Raw genomic sequence first — 21,731 nt, forward strand, 5'->3', positions numbered from 1 at the left:
CTCTCTCTCCAGTTTGCGTCTGGCTTTCTTGGTTTTGGCTGTTTTTCCTCTCTTCTAATTTGTTGACATTTCTCCTGAAATGTTTTCTTGTCTACCTTACAATGCATCTGCTGAGACATTCATTCGGATTAAAAGGTTTTAGAGAGTCGGTTTATTAAGAATATACTTTTTTATACTATTTCACTAGTAGCTTTCTACTGAATTTTTTTCCCAATTAGTTGTTATTAATACATGAAAGGACTTGCTTTTGACAAAACATGCACAACAACAGGGTATACAAAACATTATACTGACATCTAAATTGCCTGCCTACAGTTTCTTTCTTTTTTCTAGTTAAGAATTAAAGCTAGTGTAATGTCTGTCACTAAATCATTTTCTGTTATAAACCAGAAGGGCCAGTGTTCTATGTTACAAATACTGGCACTTAATAAATTAGTAGCAATAATTGAATTTACTGAGGCATCTAAATATTGGCACAATAGTGACTAATGAAGAGTGAGTTTTAGCAACTATAGGACTACAAAAGAAAGTCAAAGGAAAAGTTGTGATTTTACAGGGGGTTATGTGCTGGAGTATTTCTTGGCAACTTTTGCCAAGATTTTTACAGTTTGTTTTTTTGTTGGACTAAAGAAACGAGGTATAATATGGAGATATAATGTGTTAGTGAGCTGTACGGGATTTAGATACATTTGGACAGAGCTAGGCTTACTGTGTCCCACCCTTTCCAGTCTTTGTGTTAAATGAAGTTAACCATCTGCTGGCGTTATCTATATATTTGCATGAGAGCGGTATCACGTATAAATAATTAGAGGGCCTAGTATAGTCACTGCTGTCAACCTGACCCCCAACACCTCAGCTACAGTCCTTCCCGGCATCTGACCTATCACACTCTAACACTGTCAACTCATAAACAAACCCATCTTTAACCCAATCCCGGCGCCTGCACATTCACAGAACATGTATATAGACTTTGTCAACAAGATAATTTCTTTTCCAACAGTCACGTCCCTGAGGCTGAGGAGGGTAGTTTTGCAGAGGACGACTGGTAAGATGACTGGTGTGAAATCGTGGTCGTTTTTTCGCTCTTCGCTTCTGTGATGTATTAGTGCTGCCTTGCCTTGTTGAAACCGTGACTTTGAACACAATACCTCAATGTATGTTTGATGTTTTTTTTTTCAGTACACTTGGGACATGTTGTATGTGACTGTGGCTCTTGATTCACTGTGTATATCTGTTGATGTGAAAGAACAGCATTAAACAAGCGTTCTAGTATGCTGCCAGTATTGTATTAGAACTATTATTGAATTGCAAGTGGTTACGTGTCGTGGCTTCCAAGCCTTCCAGCATTTGTTTGTTGTGTTGAGGCTGAAGCTGTGCAGCACCCCAGTTAACATCAAACTAACTTTGGAGATGCTAGCTACACTCCCACTCATTCTTTCTCCCTGTCTCACCTACACACACACACACACACACACACACACACACACATTCTCACAGTCCTACTTCTGAGCTCATCTACTTCGATGGGATCTGCAGTAACAGCATGGGTGTGTCTCATTCATTTTGCATGGGGACTGGGGCCTGTTTGTTAATGCCTTTTATGCGAAATGTTAAATAGTGCTGCTTTAAAGGAAGTTGCCAGCTCCCCTAAAAGCACATCTCTTTTTGATATCCTTTTTTTCTCACTTAAAACAACCGCGTTAGAGGCTTTATTTATACACAAAGTAGGTAGGTAGAAATGCAAGAACAAGTAAAATATGCAGAACAAGATAGTCATAAAACAAAGAACCGAAACCAGTATTGAATCTTTTTGTTCTTCTTTGAACAGTGGTTAATGTAAATCAAAGCTTGTTTCTTGGATCAAACACTGTGAAAGTTAACTGCCATGTTGACACAGGTCAGTTATGAATGTATTATTTCCTCCTCCTTACTCTCAGGAATAGGACAGCATACCGTTTCACAGGTTTGATCTGGAACCAGTCTCTGTTTATTGACTGTGAACAGCCAGCACCCTTGTTCCCATAGTGACAGGACCTCTGTATGCTGGCAGATAATCAATAACTGACCGTCCCCCACACCCAGCCCCCATTACTCAGAAATTTCATCAAGACAATCAACGTGGTGAGCTGCAGTAGAGAAAGGCTTAGGGCTTCAATCCCTGTACACGGGTTCGAAACATTAAGAATGACTCCATAGATTTTTTGTCAAAAATACTAGTTTTTTCAGTCTGTGTTGATGAATTTGTGTTTTTATTTCACATCCGAATTTATAGGACTTTTGAAATGTAGCTTGGATATATGTAGAAATATGTTGCGTGGATGTAACCTACTGTAATTTTACAGTATATGATACACAACTTCAAGCTTCTGCCCTCGTTATTATGCGTATGTTATTAAGCTTTTAGAAATGCAGACTTTGCTTCCCAATTTCTCTGCGACATATTTTAATAAAGCCTGTGAGTGTGATAAATTTCCCTATCCTCCAGTGCATCCACGTAGGTGTAAAACAATATCGATTGCAACCCTGCTGTTTAATTACATCGCTGTGTTTTTCCTATATTTCTGTCCTCCCAAACCTCTTTTTGCGGGGCTAGATGGGAGTATTACTCGCCGGCTGGCTGTTTGGCTCTTAGGGATCCGAACAGTGTATCCTGGGATTAGAAAGACTTATGGTTGCTAATGGCAGCCTCAGTAACATTTCTATCAAGCCCCAGTGCCACGGACAAAGCTGCTGTCTACCTGATCTATAGGACTCTATTTATCACAGAATCATGAATCGATTCCCGCTGGACAGCCAGCGAGTGGCTGGTAGCTATACACAACATCACTGCGCCGAGCCAATGTTAGAGGAATAAAAAACATCCTTTCTTTATATCAATGAAAAGGTCTTCTCTGCAATCCAAAACGGTGTTTTTCCAGTTCAGCATGACTTTCTGTTGTCAATGAAAGATTATATCATTTTTTTCTTTTGCTATATTTCTAATGGACTGCAAGATATTTAATTATTTTGCATGTTGCCAGTAACAGAAAGCATTTCTGGTGTGAGAGACTAATTGTATTTCCAGTCATTTCTGAGGGTTTGGCTTTGATTAGTGTATGAGTAATATGGTCTTTTTGAGCTGCCAGAAATTCAGCCTGCTTGCTGTGTCTCTGTAAGCAGTTCCTCTTGCATTGTTTAATTCCTAAAGCAACGGGGAACACCATTTATTATTTATGGAAATGACTGAAGTGAACATAATATAGGAAGGGAGCAATGAATAAATGAATGGGTGTGTATTCTTTGTGCACTGTGAAATAATAATGTCCCATTTCAGGACATCACTTTCTTAAAGGATGATCTGCTTCTGCTAGCGTGACCAGAATCCCAAACAGTCACACTGTACATCACATTACTGAACCCCAGGGGACCTGTATTTGCATTCTGTCTGCAGTGCGGTTGATACTTTTCTCAACAAATGTCAATGCTGTTGGCACAGAGCACTGGATGTGTCAATACCAGTTTGACATCTGTTTTGTGGTGCCAGCATCGGTGCACATTAGTTTTATCCAGAGCTCATGATTAGTTGATTAATTGGCAACTATTTTCAAGCAAACATGATTAACATTCACAGGTTGCGGCCTCTCAAATGTTTTTTTTTTGGGTCACATATGATAATTAACTAAATATGTTTGGGTTTTCTTTCCAGATAAAACAATTTGAATACATCTAATGTAATTGAAAGTGATTATAATTGTTAGTTGAAGCCCTAGTTTTATCTTTATGTTGTGGCAAGAATACTGTGTGCCATTGCTTGATTTTAAAACCACATTCAAGCACGCCTGCCAGGCTGCACAGTGGTAGACAATTCATTAGAGAGCATTTGTTTTAATTGGGATGGGAATTCATAGCATATTCCATGCAGGCCTCAAGAGGCTTCCTTTGTGCTGTTGGTACATAAGAAACACTTTTGTCATGCTTATTATTGTGTTTGGGAAACTTTCATGTAAACTCATCCTGTTGTTGTCAGAATATTCTCTGATCATGATGCAAATTAATTATTTGTTCTTTACTAGTGTAGTCTGCTGTCACAACATACTGTATTCTAGTTGGCTATCTTGTTCTAGTGCTATAGTGCTATCAAGTATTCCAGTGTGTTCTGTTGTTTTGACTTCTCCGTCTCTTCTTTCCAGCCACAGCACACACTCGTCAGACGAGGCAGGATTTAATGACCCGAGCTTACTGGAAAACCTCCAGAGTAATCATGTAAGTAATGTCAAGGTTCCCGGCTGCTGTTTAGACACAATCAAGAAGAATTTTGATTCTAATTGTATGTGGTTATGTGATGTCTTTTCTTGCCATCATAAGTGCACCTTAGTGGTGTGGTGGTGTGTTGTCTTGTGTGTTGTGTGAAAACGGATGTTGCATGGCATGCATCATGTATTATGGTCATATTGTCTAGATTAAGACATCATGTTTTAAAAGATAAGACTTCATTCTCTTTAATATCAGTTTGATTAAAACGGTGGATTACTGTTTTTTTACAGGACATTGTAAACATTGTAAGCAGACAAACAACTTAATTAGCTTATTCTGACAGAATGAAGACATTATTATTTGCTTATCCACTGTGGGGATCTGCTCTGCTCTAGAGTGATTACATTAGTGTGAACTTATGAATGTAAAGGCTGCCCAAAAATGACATAAGAAAATCAGACATGCACTTGGGATCTGTCACATGACTTCGGAGGGAGCATTGAGGGGCACCTGTAGTAATAAAATGGGTGAAAACTGTGATTGATTGACTGTTTGAGTCGCTCAGCTGCAGAACAGCGTGGGGGAGGCAGAATGTCACATCTAATTACGTACAGTAGCACCGCCTAGGGAAAGTAGTAATCCCACTGTGATGTTTGCTTTGTTATGACAGCAGAATCTCTCCACACATTGAGTTTGTCCAGGATCTGCTTTAGTATCATATTGATATCTACTGCTAATTATAGCGCATAACCAGGCGCTGTTTGGAAGCTGCAGTCTCTCTAAATCTCCAGCAATGATTCTGCATATGATTAATCTATTGTGTTGCAGTCGTACTAATGCTTTGTTGATGGTGGATGACTTAATATTTTAGAACTTTTGTGAGTCATAGTTTTTCCTCTAGAGGTCTCCCTCTATTATACTGTATGACAAGTCTGTCATCATGCTGTCTTGTATTTTGAAATGTAATCCAGGTTAACTCTAATGACACTGACATTAAAGGAATGTTGAGTCATTTTGGGAAATATGCTTATTTGAATATGGGAAAAATACGCCCTCCAGTACTTCTAAAGCTCTATTATTAACATGTGACATCATCTTTGTTTAATCTGTATAAAACAGAAATGAAAACGACATGTTGTGCTATAATTTTCCATGCAGTCTTGGTCTGGTGCGGTGACTTCCTGGGGTCTCTGCTGGTTTTCTGGCAATCTCAAAGTGATTACAAGACTCCAGGAAGTTGCCGCACCTGCATAAGAAATCCATAGCTCCCTGTAAAGCCATGTGTTAGTACTTGTGCCGTGCTAGCTGTTTCCCTCTGTTTCTAGTCTTTGTGCTAAGCTAAGGTAACTGGAAGCTGGCTGTATAATATTTACTGCACAGACATGAGGATGGTATTGATCTTCTCATCAAACTCTCTGATTATCTCCAAACTACAAGACATCAGTCCAAACACTACTAATAAACCATCAATGCTCCCCGCTCACTTGTCTGACACGTACAGTAGATGCTAAATGAAACGTTAAATTTCAGTTAACACCTTATGTTCAAACGCGATGTCCTTATGGCCATCAGGATATGCTTCTTACTTGAATATTACTAATCCTTATCATTAACAACACTTTTGCGTTGCTGCAGGCTATTTGTAGGAGTAGTGTTGATACAGTGTTACAGTGATGGGTATGGCAGACTAGAGGAGAGGGGGAATTAACAGTGCTGACAAAAATAAACATCCCCTCTGGTGCTTTTCATGTTCTCTTGAGTCACTGGACATGTTCTCCGCCTGCAGAGTTTCAGCAGCCTTCCTGGGTGTTTGTTTGCTCACTGACTTGTCTGGGCTCTCTGCTTCATTTTCTCTTGACCCTTCAACTTTTTCCACACTGGCCACGTCTGAAGTGATGAGTGTCCGTCACTGTTGCTGTGACACATATTACCCAGGAGTCAGTGGGGGTGATAGCTGGCAGCACAGTATTAGCTGTCACATCTAATTGTGCCACGCACTCTCTTTCTGCCTAGGTTACTACCACCCTGGATAGCAAACACACGTTTGTACTTCTATGCCTGTGAGGACCCTCATTGACATGATGCCTTTCTTAGCCCATAAACCTAACCTTAAAGGAACTGTTTGACATTTTTGGGACATTTCTACTTTGTTTAAAACAATACCACTCTTCTGCCTGTCTGTTTAATATAAAGCTGGAGCCAGGAGAAGGTTAGCTTAGCTTAGCATAAAGGATGCAGGGCTAGCCTGGCTTTGTCCAGGGGAACCAAGCCTATCATCACCTCCAAAGCTCTGTTTTTACAAAACAAGTTGTGCTTGTATAGGGGGTTTGTGGGCTGGATTATTTATTTGTTCAGCGTAGGGACTTCCTGGAGTCTTGTTGTCACTGTAAACAGCAGAGACTCCTAAAATATTGAACTATATGCCTAACCCCAGCTACCGTTACTGTAGATAAAAAACTTTAAATAATTCTAACTGTAAATGTTGGCACTTTCATAAATGTCCTAACTCTCTCAGGGTCTAAAACTCAACTGTCTCCTCACAAAGATAGAAATATAAGCTTGCACACAGCCACACACACACACACACACACACACACACACACACACACACACACACACACACACACACACACTGGCATGTCCTTCAGAGGATACCTGTCAGCCCAGACCAGATTAGCATGCTGCTAGGAGGCAGAGGGGACTCTCACAGCCACCTGGACTGTAATAGACTCTGTGTTTTTCATTTACAGGAGGTTCTTTGATTTGCCCTCCCCCTCCATTCATTTGCTCCTTTGTTCCCTGTTTGAGATCTCTCATCAGAGTTGCCACGGCCAACAGAGAGAGCAAATTTGATAATACTGTGTTTGTGTGTGTGTGTACACACAACGTTTTGTTTGAGAAAGGAATAGAAAAGCAGATGTTTTTGAGTAATAAGCAGTAAAGAATGCAGAGAATGGCACACATTTGTTACATCTGGTGAAGATTCTCTATAACTGTGTTTTCATTGGATGCTCAAAATGTTGGTGAACTAGTGAGTTTATTCTGCTGTTGGTCTCATTTTTAACAACCATTAGCTGCCTGATTACTGTTTGCTGCATGATTCAGGCCTGGTGTAGCCCTGGAGGTAGCCGATATCTCTGCCTCACTGACTAGTAGCTGGTGGTCCTGCAGCCTCAGACAGGAGCCTCAGCAGATGCCTGTCCGAGTTTCCCCTTTAGCTAGTTAGTCATACATTTCCCCTCATTAATGTAAAATGCCCTCAGTTTATAGGTTAGGATTTTTTTTTTTCATTAACTGAAACAAGTTTATATTACATCCACATGCATGAGAAAATGTCTGCCAGCAGCTGGCGTGTTCTGTGGGATCCTACCGGTTTGTTACCAGCATTTATTAGTCTATCTGAACTTGATTGGTGAATACTGGAACCCATGCGTTTCATAGACTGACAAACCTGAAGGTAGAGTTAATGGCTATTTAGACAGACTTTTTGTCCAGTTTTCTTTTCCCAGTTCTAGGACTGCAGTAGATAATGTCTGTCTTTCAAGGAATCTCCACAGTGACATTCACGCCTGTCTTCCTACAGTATCATCAAGATCTTTCTAGTTGTTGTGTCTGTTTGTGACATGTTTTCCTAAAGAACATTTAAAGTCAAAGTGCCCTTTCTTCTTTCCTGTAGCCTACAGCTGCTGTCATCCAGGAATTCATGACCATGATGGCCATCTGTCACACTGCAGTCCCAGAGCGCACGGATGGAAAAATCACCTACCAGGCTGCATCTCCAGGTAGATCACACCTTCATCAGCACAGCTACTCGATATACAGTATACTGCCCTGGTATTACCCTAATGTATGATGTGTGTGTGTGTGTGTGTGTGTGTGTGTGTGTGTGTGTGTGTGTGTTTTACTATTGCCCAGACTTTGTCTAGTGTGTGGTAGCTCAATAATGAAAAAATAACAAAACATTTGAAATAAAATGGCATTATTATCAAGATTAGATATTTATGAATGGAGAAGCTATTGAGACCTTTTTAGTTTTGAATCATATCAAAATGGCTGCTTACTTGCAAACCAGCATATTTTCCATGTGTGGAGTTGTTCAGTCACTCTCAGAGCAGTTATAAACATTCCTAACTGCGCCATCTTTACGAAACAAAAATAATAAGTCTTGACCTGGGGATTCCTAAATGATAGATTCTGTAATTTTAACCATTGTAGAAATCATTACAGCTAAAATGGACATAGTCACTTGTTCATAGCTAACTATTTTACCAATAAAAAAAAGTTCAGATAGAAAGTGTGTTTTACTAATTCCCAAGTTTATTCTACAGATATTTAGCACAACAATGTGGTTAGGACCCCCACCCTGTGTTGATTGATTGACACAGTGACTCAGTGAGCTTATTATTCACCCCAGTATTTAATTTGGTTTACAGTGTAAAATGTTAACCATTGAACACACACCCACACAGAAAATCTTAATAGCAGAAACTGTTAGTTTTGTTGCCTATAGATGGTGCTCAGTGGCATGTTTATTTACAATTTTCTGGTGCTGGCAAGTTGAACTGAAACTCCAGAAAGTGCAAGTCTTAAACTGCTGGTGCTGCAGCTCTGGGTGATGCTGGCTGGACTGGGTTCCAGGTGCTTTCCATCAATGATGCTGTGGCCTTGCTTTTTTTGTTTCTGTTGAGATATTTAATTTTCCATCTAGTGACCTTTGTGTCTTGCAAATGGAACAGCCTCCAGATAACAGTATTTCATAAAGACATTTATGTAATCATTAGTGCAGGAAAGAGCCAGGAATCATATTAGAAAATAAAACATCCTGTTTACACAATGCATGGTGTGTGTCACTTCTGATTCTCTGAGCCTCGCTTGGATCCCTTAGTCTCTCACATCCATGGTAGTGATGAGACACCTGCCAATCAAGAAAATATGCCCTTAAATGTGATTCTGTGCACAAAATCACTGCCATTAGAGGAGGTGAAATTAACTACTGAAACTCTAAAAGTTGGTTGCCTTTGTATTTTACAAGAATGGCTGCAGCTTAAAGCATTTGCATATTGGCTTCACCACTTAGACACAGTGGTTGCCCCTAACAGCACTATGTAAATTTCCTGAAAATAAAGGACCATCCTAATCAACTCGGAAAATGTCACTATGGTTAAAGGCACACGTTTGTGATCCAAATGGAAACAATGAAGTGACTCTCATGGGAAGAATTAAAAACACAGAATTTGAAGCTCCTATTATTGATTGTCAAATTGATTGAAAGGGCTTTCAGTTTATGGTCAAAAACAAGACTGCATCTAAAGAAGAGGTGCTACCCTAAGCTTTTGACTACATTGGTGATGTTAGTAGAAGACACAGAAGTAAAACAGGCAGACACATGCAGTTCTATTTAGAAACAATAAATGCTCTTCCATCTCTCTCTGTGGTGAAACATTACTGATTGGGCTTTTAATGAACACGTATTGATTGGCTAAAAGTGTTCTATAATAAGTGTACAAAGCACTGCTGCTGCTTTTCATCTTACATTTTGCTTTTGATAAGAGAGACACTTTTTTTGCCTGATTGCTTAGAACAATCATGGTCTTATGGAGCTTTGGGGTTTGAAGCAGAGCGGGGATTTGCTGCAAAGAGAAGGGTAGGTAAGTGAACTGTAAAAAACAGGCAGAGAGCTTTTTGTCGCCCTGCAGCATCTCATCCCTCATGCAATCTGGAGCATCAGCTATACCTGGTCCACAGCTTTCAGTCACCGCTCTCATTATGAAAATGTGTCGAGATGAACTAGTATTATGTACCAAATGTGACTTGTCTTGAGACAGCACTGTGCCAACAGTCTGTGCTCTTTTTTTGTGTGTTTATCTGTAACATTTGGGGTTTTTGTTTGCTTTCAAGATGAAGGAGCTCTGGTGAGAGCAGCAGAAAACCTTGGCTTTGTATTTTCTGGTAGAACTCCAGACAGCGTCATTGTGGAAATGGTAAGAGTGACAATTTAATAAAGGTAAAGGTATGCATACCATTCTACTGATCGATAGATCCGCTTAATCTTTAGTACGAGTATCATGATGGTCTACTATGACCTCAAAAAAGAAAAAAAGTATCAAACTATAAGACTGTGTGCTCACATGCTGATAGATGTGCGATACTAACAACGAGTTTATCAGCTAAATCCAAATAGAGAAATTAAACATATATATATAGTACATGCTCTGATGATGAAGGCCACCTGACAGCCAAAATAAATTGCTAGACTTGAGATTAGTGAATTTTGTCCTGGAAATCTGTTTATGCTTCTTTTTTATACCTTTGGGAACTTAAGATTTTGGTTTAGCACCACAAACAAAATACTGGGAAGGCGCATCCTCTCTAAGATCTAACTAGAAGTGAACAATACTTGGAGCTTTGCATATTTGCCTTTTTACCGAGAGTTAGATGATAAGGTGATGCCACTGTCATGTCTGTACAATAACTATTAAGCTATAGCAAGCAGCCAGTTACCTGAACCCAGTATAAAGACTGGGGGAAACAGCTAGTCTGTCCACAGGGAACAAAATCCCCAAAAGATTCTTGATGGGGAGCAATTGCCAGAAAACCACTGAAATAGAACATACTCAAAGAAATAGTCCAGCTCATAACCCCTTGTAAAACAGCAAATTGTTGTTTTCACACTTCTGTACGGATTAATCACATAAGAGTTAATGTGTTAACAAAAACAAGCTTTGGTAGTCCTGGCAGATTTTTGCTAAGACTGGTAACAATTTTATCATATAACTCGTGGCAAGAAATTGATTAAGCGTATTTCCTACAATGTCGAACTGTTGCTATAACCACACTGCACATCCCAATTATTTTGAAGTTATAGAGCCTCGCAATAGGTAGAATATCTCTAGGCACTAACTTACGTAATGAATTCTGTATTTTTCTATTTTTTATTTTGCTCAGATGTTCCAAAAAAGACCTTGAGCTGAAACTAATGTGCATAATGAAACAGAGAACTGAGCCTTTTGTCTTCACATGGGCCATAATAATGGAAAATGACAAACATCACATTGTCTGTGATTATATCCTGAGCTGTTGTGTCTTCTCCAAAGCTCAGGTCACCCATCCTGTTGTTCCTTTAATTGGCTAACCTGATGATTGCACTCAAAGAGGCCGAGACAGAAAGTCCAGAACCATTTTCAGTTTTTTTTTCATTTCTGCTGAGAACATCTTGTCTCCAAGACGTTTGTCCAATTTCTTAACCTTTATTAGACCTTCTAAAGCTCTCAGCATCTATTTAATCACGCTGTCTTGTACCTTGCGGTCTCTACAATTAAGGAAGTTAATTGAATTTTACCTTGTTATTCTCCCTCCATCAGCTCAGTGCAGGCAACTGATAAACACATATTAAGTGTAATTAAAGCTGATTCGAGTGGGGTGGCAGGGTTGACTTGTGCTACTTAAGATAAGTTGTCTCAGAAGAAGACTAAGGTTATGATGTGTCATTTTGGAATATGTTAACTTGTCCGTCTCTTGATTTAGCTCGGAGCAGAGGAGAAGTATGAACTACTTCACGTGCTGGAATTTACAAGGTAAACTACTTTGGTTTTTTTTGTTTTATCATGTATACAACTGCTGAATACATACTGTCTGTAATTTGTTGTATGTACAAGCCATATATGCATGAATTAGTAAATGAATGAACCTCAGAAGAATTGTATGATATCAAAGTTCATTATTTTCCTTTTGCCCTTATGATTTGTGCTAATTAATTGTAAGTCCTAGGTGTGATTACCGACTTCTTTGATTTCTAATTTCAGTAGACGTATGCTGGCTCAAACAGTACTTGATAATTTGATGTCACACCTTGTAATGTGATGTCTCCCACTTGCTTTCTCTCCTCATCTCACCTTCTTCTCTCTCTCTCTCTCTCTCTCTCTCGCCTTTTTCTCTCACAGTGCGAGAAAAAGGATGTCAGTCATCATGCGCACCCCATCTGGAAAGATCCGCCTCTACTGCAAAGGAGCTGTGAGTGTCTGTCTCTCTCCATGGCAACGCATGACAGCCCATCACCATCATCACCACACATACAAGTGTCGAACACTCTCCTCCCCTTATAGCCTCTCGCTCTCATCAGGAAATCTTTACAATGAGCAGCAGCATAAAGGAAGCTCACTGTGTTTCGCACATGTATATCTGGTTTATGCAAACATAATTTACAGGAAGAATCTAATAAACATTTGAATTAGAATTAATAAACTTGAGTTTGCTTGTCATATTTTTTCCTAGCAGTCTTATGTAAAATGTATAAAACTTTTTTTCCGTTTGACGCAATATTTATTTTGTTATAACATCAAAAGGGCACAAAATTTATTAGCAGGTTTAGTGCATATATATATTTATTTTAGTTTGATTGTTTTTAATATTTATTAAAACGCATTGCTCAGAGAATAATGTATCTGTCACAAGATCCACATACATTAGTCGTGTATTAATAATTTCCCCTTACCTGCTTTTTAAGCAAATTATTATTGCAGTATGAAAAGCTTGAAGGCCACTGGGCAAATCTGAGGAGAAACAGAGTGCAACATAAAGGGTTGTGTGAGAGCAAGTCCAGAACGTTCCTTTCCTCTCTGGGTGTCGATAACCAATGAGTGTTTGTTTCCCTTCAGGACACAGTGATCTATGACCGTCTGGCAGACAGCTCTAGGTACAAAGAGATCACATTGAAGCACCTAGAACAGTTTGCCACTGAAGGTGAGTGAACAAATGTCGCCCCCTGTCTGGCAAAAGTAAAACATCTTAGAACGCTTCTATTGTACTGTATGTGCTGCTCTCATTGCTTTATGGTGGTCACTATCACCACTTGACCATCAGTTGTAGCCGAATAAGTAGTTTTCTTTTCACATCACAAGCCTTTGCATTATTTGATTGAAACTATAAATCCAAATATGAGTAAGCTGAAGTAGTGTTAACCTTAGGCAGTGGAGCTGCAAGAAACTGCATCAGAGACTCCTTTTTGTTCTGTGTTCATACTGCCCTCTTGTGAGACACCAGCACAATGATGTCATTGGGAATATTTGATGTAGGCTAAAAATAGCATTCAGGACAGATTGTGAAGATTCTTAGTTACTGTAATTTGGAGAGGCCTGAATAAAATATAACTTCCTTTGTCTTTCTGACAGGAAGAATTAACTATTAATGACTACATATTTGATTCTTGATTTTATGATGATTCTTAAATGTTATTTGCATTGAAGAGAGAATCTATATTTAGTCATAATTTATTCAGATATTTTGACTTCTAACATACAGTATTTATGTTCATGTGAACTACAAACACTGATACAGTGCACATATATTATGTGCATGTATTTAAACCCATGTTAAACTGTGCCAGAACTTGTATTTATCCTGCTTGGAAAACAAGGCATGTAGGAAGTTATGTGCCCATTTGGCGTAGTGCATTAGCATGATATAGTGTGTGTGTAGTTATTGTTTTAGCTGTTGGGGAAATAAATGATATGTCGTCATGACTTTCTTTTCCTCTGGTGTTTGGTGTTTTATTTGACAGGGGAAAAAAAGTGTACTTACTTACTATTACTGTTATTCCTGGGTAGATGTTAATAAGGAACCCTTAAAATAGTATAAAATGCAATATAATTTTACATGAGTCTTTATACCATAATACATTTGTACACAATAATTAAATAAACATCCACCAACAAATAATACCAAAGTATAAGACATGGTAGTTAGCTTAGTTATGATGTGTTCTATATGGCAAGCACCCACCCAGTCCTTTCAAAAGGTGTAGACGTATTCACTGGTCAGAAATCAATAGAAAAGCTTAAGAAATAATTTAATCATTTAAGTTATTGCTTCTTATGTTGTAGTACTCATTTAGCTACACAGAGAGGAGGTCGCCAATGGTTACAGTGCACAGCTGGTCAATCTAGTCAACACTTAAAAGTTTTGAAATGGAAAATGGTAAAAAGTCATGACATCTGACCTCGGTGCTATTTTTCCTCTTCCAGGTCTGCGCACTCTGTGCTTTGCGGTGGCAGACGTCAGTGAGTCGTCCTATCAGCAGTGGCTGGAGATCTACCACAGAGCCTCCACCTCCCTGCAGAACAGATCCCTAAAACTGGAGGAGAGCTACGAACTGATAGAGAAGGTTTGCTAAGTGAAAAACTGATACGTGTTTGTGTGGTATCAGTTCCTGATGCCCTGACTGTGTGTTATGTTCCTTGTCATCATTTTGTTTGTCATTTTGCCTTCTAGTCCTACCGTCAGGTATTTCATTATAGAATGCATTTTTGGTAGGCATCTGTCCTTTTGCAGAAAAATCTGACGGGGCACAAACTCAAGGCCCCCTGTGTAACTAATGGGGGCAGTGTAATCACACCTGGAAATGGAAAAAAGTTCCAAATTGTGTGTTTGTGTGAGAGAAATTCAGGGTTTCTCCAGCAGGTAGAATTGGTTTCCTGTGAGGTGGGTCTATGTGGAAGCGCTAGTCAAACACAGGAAGCCACAGTCGTAAATCAACCACTTGGCATGTTCTTCATGGCTGCTCCTGGCTGCCCAAAACAAATGGCGGCAATCAATCATGAAATAAACATAAAAGCTTTCAGAGAGGAAAATGTAATGTGCATTGCTTAATGGGCAGAGTGTGGCAGTGGAGTGTTATGCAGCCAGGGTTTGGGGTTCATTGCTCCTCGGGGCCACCCATACTTAGAAATGCACACAGTAGCGCCACATGGGGGCACAATGGAGTTGCAGTGAAAGACAGTGAAATCATCTTACTCCTTCACATCATCTCTCAAACAAAAGGCTCAGGTGTGAATACTTACTGTGTAAGAAAATGTGAAAAATTCCACATTATTCAGCCCTGATAGGAACTAGCTAATAATAATACAAAATCACTTTATTCCTGTGTTATTGCATTCTGTATTGAGTTGTACTTTGATACCAAATCCTTCAATTGATTATTATTATTATTTTCAATAATTATTAATGATTTCCATTACTTGTACAGTACTGTGCTTTAGAGCATACTTGATTGCTGTAATCATATTCCACTAATCATCCTTCAACAAAGAGACTGTTACACTCATATTACCCTGTACTGCAGTATGGAAATGTAAAGTAAACTGCTCCAGTCTCCTACGTTTCAGCACTTCAGCTCAGCCAACTATCAGTAACTGGATAGAATTTTCCAGGAAGATCATATATCATTTACACTGCTGCCTCAGTTTGCAAAGTTATAACTTATTTTCTTACACATTAAGAGCATAATAGGAAAGTACTCTGGTGTAGCAGCCACTCTCTCAGTGCTACATGGATTCTGAACCACAAATACAATCCCTTAAATTATGGTTAATCCACTAACACCAGACAGAATTTACCAGCGTTTGGCTGCTTTTATGGTCCCACCCTGGCTCGGGGGTTGAAATCCTGATCTAAGTGGTTCTTGTATCATAATCCACAAAGAGTGCTTTTAACAACAACCATAGGAACAGTAGAACAGTTCAAATGAAAAAGGCAAACGAGGACGCATTAGGTATAGTCATGTTCTCCTCCGGCATGGTTTTCCATGCTTAATGGTTCCAAACAATTAGAGAGGACAAAGCTACAAATGTACAGGCAGCAGTGCTCGGGTCTCAACTTCAAGAGCTTCCCCCTGCCTTTTCTCTGCTGCTGGCTCCTGTCTCCCCTCTACTCCTGGGTCTTGTCAAATCTTTGGCCCTGTGATGGCCCCATATGAGCCCACAACCAGCCCCAAAGAACCACCAAGTTTCCTGGGAAAAACACCAAGAGTATTTTTTGGGTGTGCTTGTGTAGGAGAGGTCGTGTCTGCAGATGCCCACACACACACAGCGGCATAGTAACATATACATATCCAAAACCCCTCAAAGCCATGGTGCTTTCTCTGGGTGATAAACAAGAGCAGCTGATGAGGGTAAAAACGTGACTAAGTGAGCGACACAATCCTGGCTCACATGTTTCTCTGACACATGATGTTTTAAAGGCCTTCCTCTGTTGTGATCACCACTTACTGACTTTTTTTCTTTCTTTTCCTCATTTTGGGTGTAGAATCTGCAGCTGCTTGGGGCCACAGCAATAGAGGACAAGCTCCAGGATAAGGTGCCCGAGACCATTGAGACTCTGATGAAGGCAGACATCAAGATCTGGATCCTGACAGGGGACAAACAGGAAACAGCCATCAATATTGGTAAGACTCAGGGACTGTAAGATGGTTTTGACTCTGTGTTACAAACTGTTACACAGTATGAAGAAAACTGGGTTTTCATAGTAATTATTCGTAGTAAGACCAACAATCCTGCAACCATAGAGGGAAATTAGATTTTAATATTTTCCCTTCCACATAGAGGTCAAAAGTCAACTGCACCCTGGAGGCAGTTGGTATTCAGTGTGTTGCTGACCTGGAGGGTTGAATGTGCATCTTAATGTCTAAAGAAAACATATTGAAGCTGATACAAGCTCAATGCTGCTGCCACTCGTCAAATAGCAGGCTGATGCTAGTAATGCAGCTGGGCATTAAAGGCTGTTTGCACCTACATACTCCGATTCATTTTTGTGCATCAAGATACTTGTGCACTTGATGAAAAGTCACTGGTGAACCTGATCTGTGTTGTGATAAATTGTACACTAGGCTCTTACATTGGCTGCAGTCAGTCCTGTGATCATTCTTCACCCAGCAAGACAAACTACTGACAAGCTGAATGCTTCTCTGTCACACATATCTAGCAAAAGCATCTGTTGCAGAATGCTAGATGATGTATGAGCACACTGCACTGACATGAAATAAATAACATGCATATGTACACAACGAGGCAGCTCTCACGTACCTGGCTCCCCTAGAGGTTTAAGCCTTGCAGATGTTATCAGAAAGGTGAAAGACTAACTCTGGTCCATCAGTTCCATCTCAGTTTCCTTAATTGGTCCTGATTAAAGCTCTTAGATGTGGCTAAACATTACAAATGGATCCACCTTAAATACAGCCGACATTTTAAGACAGGAGCCAGAAAAATAGATATGAAAAGTACCTCCGTTTGTGGCTATACCTACCACTGTGGCCTGACTGAATCGGCCCTTTGTGCCCACTGTGCCCAGATGTGAGGGAGCTCCGCAGAAGCACATGCTCACTGGAAGTATTTTTACAGGTCCGCCGCTTGACTTAGTCGCTCTGTAAAATCTCTGCTCAATATTGACTTTGTTTTATACTATTTTCCTCACTGAAAGACGATCCCCATCACCAGGGTTAATGGTGCACCATTTGCCACATTGGACTGGTGAATTTAGCCCATCATATTTAGATTTTTCTACATTTCAAGGTGGCCTGAACCACCCAAACACCAATCTAGGCACTGAATATTGGTTGTAAATGCAGTTGAGTTGACTTATTTTCCATATTTATGATATTGAAACATGACAGATTCCTTTGATCTCAAACTGTAAAGACAGATTGTTTCAGGTTGTCCGTAATCCTGAACTATCATGACATAATGTACAGTAAATACTCTGACACTGTGTGTCTGGCTGCCTGAGGAAAGAGCAATGTTTGCTCTGGGACACGCTCCCAGTGCTGTGAGCTGTTTGTTGAGGGGAGTTGAACGGACATGATGCTAAGGACCGGTCAGAGCCAGAATTCAATGAAAGGAAAGTGCCCGCTGTTGAGCTTGTTAAAGGTATCACGGATGAGAGGCACATAGGCAAATATGAGCCCCTATAATACCTACCTTCCCACCTTCTGTCCATTCATTAATTTCAGGTCACCATTCTTTCTACCTTTCTATCTAACTCTTAGTGGCAGTATGTGTTATCCATTTTGTGTGCCCTCTGTTGTTAAACATTGTATCTTTACATTAATTGTTACTCCTGTTTCAACATTTGAGATTACTGTGACCTGAGTGTCCCTGTTACACATTCCTCAAGTCCTGTGGGAGCTGTGTTTAGTTCCGCCTGAGATGGAGAAAGGCCAGGAATTCAACTTTCTCTGGTGAAATATAAAAGGCCAGTTTGGCTGCAGTCAAATGAGCTTAAGGTAAACAGTTTAAGCGGAAGGGCTGTGGCAGGAATTGACAGGGGGAAGGGAGTTGAGACGTTGTGTTGAGATGGGGAGAAATTTCCCTCACTTTGGCAAATTTTTGGACGTTTGCACCTTTGCACTTAGGAAAACAATCTCCCAGACCCTGTTTTGTTTTGACGCTGGAGGTGAAACCCTCTCATTTCCTCATGCAAAGCCCCCCCTCTGTGTGTACTGTGTGTGTGCACTATTGTGTTTGACTGTGACTGCGTGTTTTTGTGTGTTCTGTGCAGGATCTTATCTCAGTTTCACTCACAGAAAATGCCACCCATGTATTCACAAAACATGGGCTTTGTGGTAACCCCCTTAAAGAAACTAAAACTCTCTTTCCAGACAGAAGCAAAGTGTTAAAGCCCACAAATATTCATGTGGTTATGCCACAGATGGCAGCCTTTTCATACAGCCTCAGTTTTGAACTGAAGGCTTCAGTCTTGGTTCCTGAAACATTTCTGTTTTCCCTAAACGGGAGGCTCCCTCTACCACCTTGCTGGTGACCCTGAGCATCTGTCCCAGCCAAGAGCCGAGGGGAACGCTCCCCAGAGAGCCATGTTGGGTAACTCAAAGTTGTAACTGCCTATTAAAACAGGAAACTGACAAACCCTTGTAAACCAAACTCATTAGTTATGTCCCGAGACACTGGCTCTGAGCTGTAACATTTTAATTGGTGTCCCTTAAAATGTATTGCTGCATACTGTAGCGTACTTTATTTTGTTTTTCTTCTTTTTTTTACATTTTTTGTTTGATCTATTTAATCTGTGTGTGTGTACATGTGTGTTTGGGTCTAAAGCTGATAAGCTGTCAAGCTAAAGGGGGTTATTGAAACTAAAATACACTACACTTAGTAATGAGTACTAATTTAATTCATTTTAAATATATTCCTGCTGGCCTACATGCTTACTTTCCAGTCTTTCAAGTCTATTAAATTTGCTCTGTAAGACATATAATCTCATCTTCTGTTTTTCTTCTTCATGTAGGACATTCCTGCAAACTACTGACCAAGAACATGGGCATGCTTGTGATCAATGAAGACACACTGGATGTGAGTATTTAGCACTTTGCTTTCACACGAATAATCAGACTTCTTTGTATACAGAACCAAAAAGTTCACCAAGCACATAAAGCTCATCTCTGTCATTTGCCTCATGCATGCATCTCCCAGTGTTTTTGGCACCCATTATACATACGGTAGTTTTATATGCCCACATGGAAAATTATATTGCCTTAGTGTGCACACAAGTTAAAACAATTTATAAGAAATATTTTCAAATGCTCGTTACTAACCTTGAGGGTAAAAATATGACATCATGAGGACATGATTGAGTATAATAATGCCCTAATCTCATCAACCAATCCCTGTAAAAAACCGAAAGGATGAAGCCACAGGGAGTCTTCCACACACACCGCCACCATACATCCCAAATCTGTCTTTAACATTTTTAAGACACCCAGCAGAGAAGTCTGTTGACCCCCGGCAGGAGAGCCATGTCTGTTGTTTCTGAGATTGAAAAGGCCAAGTCGCTGCACTTCCAACAGGAGAAAGCTATGCAGGGAAGCCACGGATTGAGGGGAAACTTGACTAAGTTTAGTTTGTCGTACAAGGTGGGGGGGATGGTGAGAAGTGGAAGGAGGGGAAAGCAGCAGGGGGGTGTTTGGGGGTGATGACGGACGGCCTTCACTCTGTCAGCCGGTCGCTGAGCGTGATAAATGAAGTTGAGGTAGAAATTTGGGGTCGGTGCATTCATAAAGCAAACGGAGCGGCGCTTTGAAATGTCAGCTCCGATTCTCCTGTGGTTGAGCAGATGCTTACATAGGGTAGTTTGTTAAAACGCGAAGGGAGAAACCTCTCCACCAAGACTGAGGAGGCACAGTGAACAGAGGCCCTGGTAGCAGTGCTGGTAATTCTGAGTGCCCTTGTGCTGCAAAAGAGAGTAATTGGAGCATGTCTTCCTTGTTTGCTTTGTTTAGAAATGGCTATCAAAGGGAGGAGAAAGTTTCAGACATCTGCTGTACTAAATCTTCCCAAAGTGAAACTTTGGTGGGATTAGGTCATTTTGAACAGCTTTGTCTTTCAGTCAGCCTGTTTTTGCCATTTGGAGAGTTTATTGGGTTTGTTAGTATATTAATCTTTATGGAGTACAAATACATGGGGCTTATTATTTTCCTTTTTCTGTAAAAAGGGTTATTTGTGTGTATTTTCATTATTAAAAAAAGTTGAAAAACATTAAATTAAATAAATAAAATTCAGGGGAGAATTGGATTAGAACATGCAAGCATAAGTGTTCTGTCGGTGAGACGTATGTCAGAAAGGTTTTTGTACACACACTTCAAACTACGGTGGAGAGGTTTTTGAGTATCACTGAGTCTAAGACAGATGATGACACTACATCCATACAAATGTCCAGATTCCACATCATGAGTGTCACGTCCTGTTGGGTATATCACTCAAGGGCCTATATCAACAATGGAGCTCAGTCTTTATTGGAAGCTCTTGTGGATTTCTGAATGGACGCCACATACACATTCCAAAACCAAACACTAGCTAGTCACATAGGCTAAACTGGTCATTATAGCCATAACAAAGAAGCTTTAGGAGGAGACATGTAGCATTAGTGTTAAAATTCCACAGTGGAAATTCAGGGGGAAATGGCCGCCCTACTTGAGGAAATGGTAAACGTTGCTTATCACACTATGTGATGAATAGATTTTGCCCCAAACAGAGTGAATTCCTTCTCATGCAGATGGTATACCAGCTTATATAAAGTACACACACACACGCACACACACACACGCACCTTCATACTGAGACGTCATGTAAAATCAGTCTGATAACTGAGATGGAGAGGCTTTCACTGTTTGGCTTTGGCGGTTGAATACAGATATCACAACCTATGCCTTTTTTGACCTGTGCTTCTCTCCGTCTTTCTCTCTCTCTCTCTCTCTCACACACACACACACACACACACACACACACACACACACACACAGATCTACACACACACACACACACACACACACACACACACACACACACAAGCCTGCCCACTGCTCACCATCTCATGCTGTTTTACAGACCCCATCATGGATGGTTAAGTCCTGGCAGCTGCTTTCTGCTTGTATCCTCTTGCTCAGTTTCTCTCCTCTGTTAATCCATCATCTCTTTCTCTGCGTGTCTCTCACTCTCCTTCTCTCACTTTGTGTAACGTAAAGCCCCTTTCTCCAAATATTTCCTTTAAGCTGGGGTTTCAGAGTTTTGTTATGCCAAGCGAACGTTGCCTGGTCCCTCTGGTACAATCTGACTGCTATGACATATCTGACCTCGACACCGTGCCGGACCCCTCCTTCCCTCGCTGCTGTTAATGGCCACCATTTTTTAATGATTACAGCTGTTTGAGCATCTGTTTGGCAT

At 40.3% G+C, this 21,731-nt stretch overlaps 1 protein-coding gene and 1 long non-coding RNA gene across 5 annotated transcripts in view; one reads left to right on the forward strand and one right to left on the reverse strand.

Annotated features, from left to right (window-relative positions):
- The window catches only part of atp8a1 (ATPase phospholipid transporting 8A1), a 101,548-nt gene that overhangs the window by 45,125 nt on the left and 34,692 nt on the right, over nucleotides 1-21,731 (forward strand). For 3 of the 4 annotated variants that reach the window (XR_007887262.1, XM_051420336.1, XM_051420335.1), the window contains exons 15-24: nucleotides 1,001-1,045; nucleotides 4,170-4,242; nucleotides 7,910-8,015; nucleotides 10,132-10,214; nucleotides 11,758-11,807; nucleotides 12,174-12,243; nucleotides 12,888-12,972; nucleotides 14,253-14,392; nucleotides 16,312-16,450; nucleotides 19,300-19,364. Coding sequence is in view for 3 of the 4 variants with exons in the window: in XM_051420336.1 (XP_051276296.1) it covers nucleotides 1,001-1,045; nucleotides 4,170-4,242; nucleotides 7,910-8,015; nucleotides 10,132-10,214; nucleotides 11,758-11,807; nucleotides 12,174-12,243; nucleotides 12,888-12,972; nucleotides 14,253-14,392; nucleotides 16,312-16,450; nucleotides 19,300-19,364 (856 nt within the window). In the remaining variant the exon portion in view is untranslated. The remainder of the gene's footprint in view (nucleotides 1-1,000; nucleotides 1,046-4,169; nucleotides 4,243-7,909; nucleotides 8,016-10,131; nucleotides 10,215-11,757; nucleotides 11,808-12,173; nucleotides 12,244-12,887; nucleotides 12,973-14,252; nucleotides 14,393-16,311; nucleotides 16,451-19,299; nucleotides 19,365-21,731) is intronic. The other variant, XM_051420337.1, reaches the window with a different exon arrangement.
- Nucleotides 8,783-12,778, reverse strand: LOC127374781 (uncharacterized). The gene is made up of 3 exons (XR_007887265.1): nucleotides 12,725-12,778; nucleotides 9,064-9,148; nucleotides 8,783-8,913 (listed from the first exon to the last, which is right to left on the reverse strand). It is a non-coding gene; the product is annotated as an uncharacterized LOC127374781 (long non-coding RNA).

Source organism: Dicentrarchus labrax, unplaced genomic scaffold, assembly GCF_905237075.1.
Source record: "Dicentrarchus labrax unplaced genomic scaffold, dlabrax2021, whole genome shotgun sequence".
Classification (NCBI taxonomy): Eukaryota; Metazoa; Chordata; class Actinopteri; family Moronidae; genus Dicentrarchus; species Dicentrarchus labrax.